Here is a 2,845-nt window from a genome sequence, read left to right as displayed (position 1 = left end):
AATTATTTAGTCCCAAACTGGATATAACAAACAAGTTATTCGACTCCTGTCAGGAAAGAATGCAGAATTGAGCCCAAGGAATTGGCTTCAGGAAGGTGAGAAACTTCAGGGACAGATCAAGAATCAGTTCAAGTTTAATCTAAGTCAGTTACAATAGAGGAGTCTGGAAAACCCCAGCAGAGTGAGACTGCAGGCTCGTAGCCAGTTCAAAACCTTTACAGATCTGGAAGCAAATGCACGTTGAATTTGCAAAGAGTATACAGAGGGTGGTCTGGGGAGTTTAAACCTGCTCATCAAAGTGCCTGCTATCTCTGCCCGATTCTGGTGAAATTGCCGTACTTTATCATCTCTGCCTCCTCTGGTAGTTATGATGTTTCCTTAAAGCCCCCCAAAATAACCTCACGTGGTTATTAGAAGACTTGTTTTAGGAGTGATGGCCAGCTTATTACAAGCTCCAGCAGCCAACCTCACACATGGAAAGAATAAGTCTTTGCAGTTGTCCACTTAGAGGGCTTTTTATTTCCTGAAGTTCTCATAAATCTTGCTTTATCACACACACATTAGACCCTCTCTTTTTTTCATCCCTTCTCTTAGCATTTGATAACCTTTCCTTTGCGGGAATTAATCCTCAGTGAGAAGTGTCATTACATTTCTCTTTATAAGAATGCCCGAAGTTTAACATGTCTGGCATTTGCAACAAGTTTTCGTGTTGACCATATAACAAATTCATGGTACTAGCTGCTACTTATTAAATGAGAGAGGGGATTGAGAATTCATCCGCATAGCTTGGGAGAGGATTCATTACCATCAGAATATTTGCAAATGAAATTGTTCTTCATGTTGCAGCGGTCATCATTCCACTGGAACATGTAGGGGCCGCCGATGCCGGCAGGTGCTGATGGCTGATGGTACATGACCACGCAGACCTCGCTGCCACAGGAAGGCTCGTCCACATACCAGTTCCTGTAGGAAAGAGATTAACAGTGGAGGCAACTGGAGGACTCCCTGAGATGTTAGAGCTTTTTTTCCCCATCAAGTGCCACTGAGCCATGAACTAAGATTCTGTTACAGAACTTGATACACAGACTCGTCCACATACCAGTTCCTGTAGGAAAGAGATTAACAGTGGAGGCAACTGGAGGACTCCCCGAGATGTTAGAGCTTTTTTTCCCCATCAAGTGCCACTGAGCCATGAACTAAGATTCTGTTACAGAACTTGATACACAGAGAGAGGGAAGAATTGAGGTACTGCCAATAAACAGAACCACATGCTTTCTAATATGGACATCACAATCAATCATCTGACATTTGCCACAACCTCTTTGCAGACAGCAATACATTACCATATGATGTCTGCAAAGTAATTAAGAGCAAAGGCAGCTAGCAGGGCTAGTCTGGGCAATCTTACTTCTTCCTTGCTTGTTTATAATTGGGTTTTGTTTCTGTTTTTTTAGAGATCGGCTGCACTGAGAGGAGGCATGGATTTTCTCATCCAGAGCTTGCCCGGCTCCCATCCCCCCATGCTTTTCAACGGCCACAACCACCTTCCCAGCCCTGGGACACAGAGGACAGTTCAAGTGTCTGAGGAAGACATTTCAAAAATATAGAAGCTGTCTAGGCAGGTGAGGGGGTGGGGACAAGAGCAGGGCCATTTGGTCTTTTTCAGTTTTCAGGTTGTTTCTACTTGATCAGGCTTTCGAGCCCCTCAGCCTCTACTGCCAGATGTCTTGTCTTTGTCTCCGTAGCCCCCTAAAGTGGTGCATTAGCGGTCCTAGTTCTGCTACCCAGTACTTGGAATTAAGTGGTGCTGCCACCCAGTTGGCTATGTGGGTGCTGAGTTAAAGGCTTGGATCCTATAGTGAGTGTAAATCTGCAAGCACCCACCCCATGTATTGACTCAGGGTTAGGCTTTGTAGTCTGCCTGGTTACCTGCCTGAGCTGTTTCCCTCTGGGGCTCAGATCTTGCCCTGATGCTCGGACTATTCAGCTGGGCACTGCTGCTCTGCCTGACACAGAGCCCTTCCTCAGGAAGGAGCCAGCTAAGAGATAGGTTTCCTGGTAGCACTTGAGTTCTGTGTTGCCATCCACCAAAAGGAAGATCTTTTGCTGCACTGACTGGGTTGAATTTGCTGGACAATAGTTGTGATTGCAACAAACACTCCTTGGACACTATGCCTGGACAGCTGGGGGCCCTGTTGGGGGCTGGGCTCTGTACCTCATTAGCTACCACCAGCCCATTTTCCAACCCTGGTGGACCTCGTACCCTGACTTCCCTTGTTCCCCTCCCTACTGGCCTTATGGCTTTATGTTATTTCATCTCACAAATAGACGGAATATTATTCCTGGCACACAGAAAACTGGACTTGAGCCAGTTTTCAGACTCAGAACTCACCCAGGAAGAAGGACCCCGCGGCATCATGGCAGGTGCACATGGTAATAATTTCTTGTTCTTCCCGCAAAGGGACCTATGGCCACTTATTCGAGTAACCATATACTGCAGAAGGGGGAATATCCAAATATTACAAAAGCTGTTAGACACAGGGTGCAAGTTAACATTAATACTCAGACTTGAAGTGTCATCAAAGCTATCCATTAGAGTGGGAGCACATTGGGGCCATGTATTAAACAGAGGTCTAGCCCAGGACCAACCCACAGTGGGACCCAGACTGTGGTTATTCCCCAGCCTCCAAATATATGAATTGAATAGACACATTTGGAAGTTGGTATAGTTTCACATTGGTTCCTTAGCCTAGGGAGTAAGAGCTATCATAATGGAGACAGCCAAATGGAAGCCTCTGAAACTGCATCCACCAAGATAGTAAATCAACAACAATATCTTAAACAG

General features: G+C 45.7%; 1 protein-coding gene across 1 annotated transcript in view; it reads right to left on the bottom strand.

The window, feature by feature from the left end:
• Positions 1-2,845, bottom strand: part of LAYN (layilin) — a 20,498-nt gene that overhangs the window by 10,640 nt on the left and 7,013 nt on the right. The window contains exon 3 of the mRNA XM_008582670.1: positions 806-963. Within this exon, the coding sequence (XP_008580892.1) occupies positions 806-963 (158 nt within the window). The remainder of the gene's footprint in view (positions 1-805; positions 964-2,845) is intronic.

The sequence above is a fragment of the Galeopterus variegatus genome, unplaced genomic scaffold, assembly GCF_000696425.1.
Source record: "Galeopterus variegatus unplaced genomic scaffold, G_variegatus-3.0.2 Scaffold2690, whole genome shotgun sequence".
Classification (NCBI taxonomy): domain Eukaryota; kingdom Metazoa; phylum Chordata; class Mammalia; order Dermoptera; family Cynocephalidae; genus Galeopterus; species Galeopterus variegatus.
This window is presented reverse-complemented; position numbering and strand designations above follow the sequence as displayed.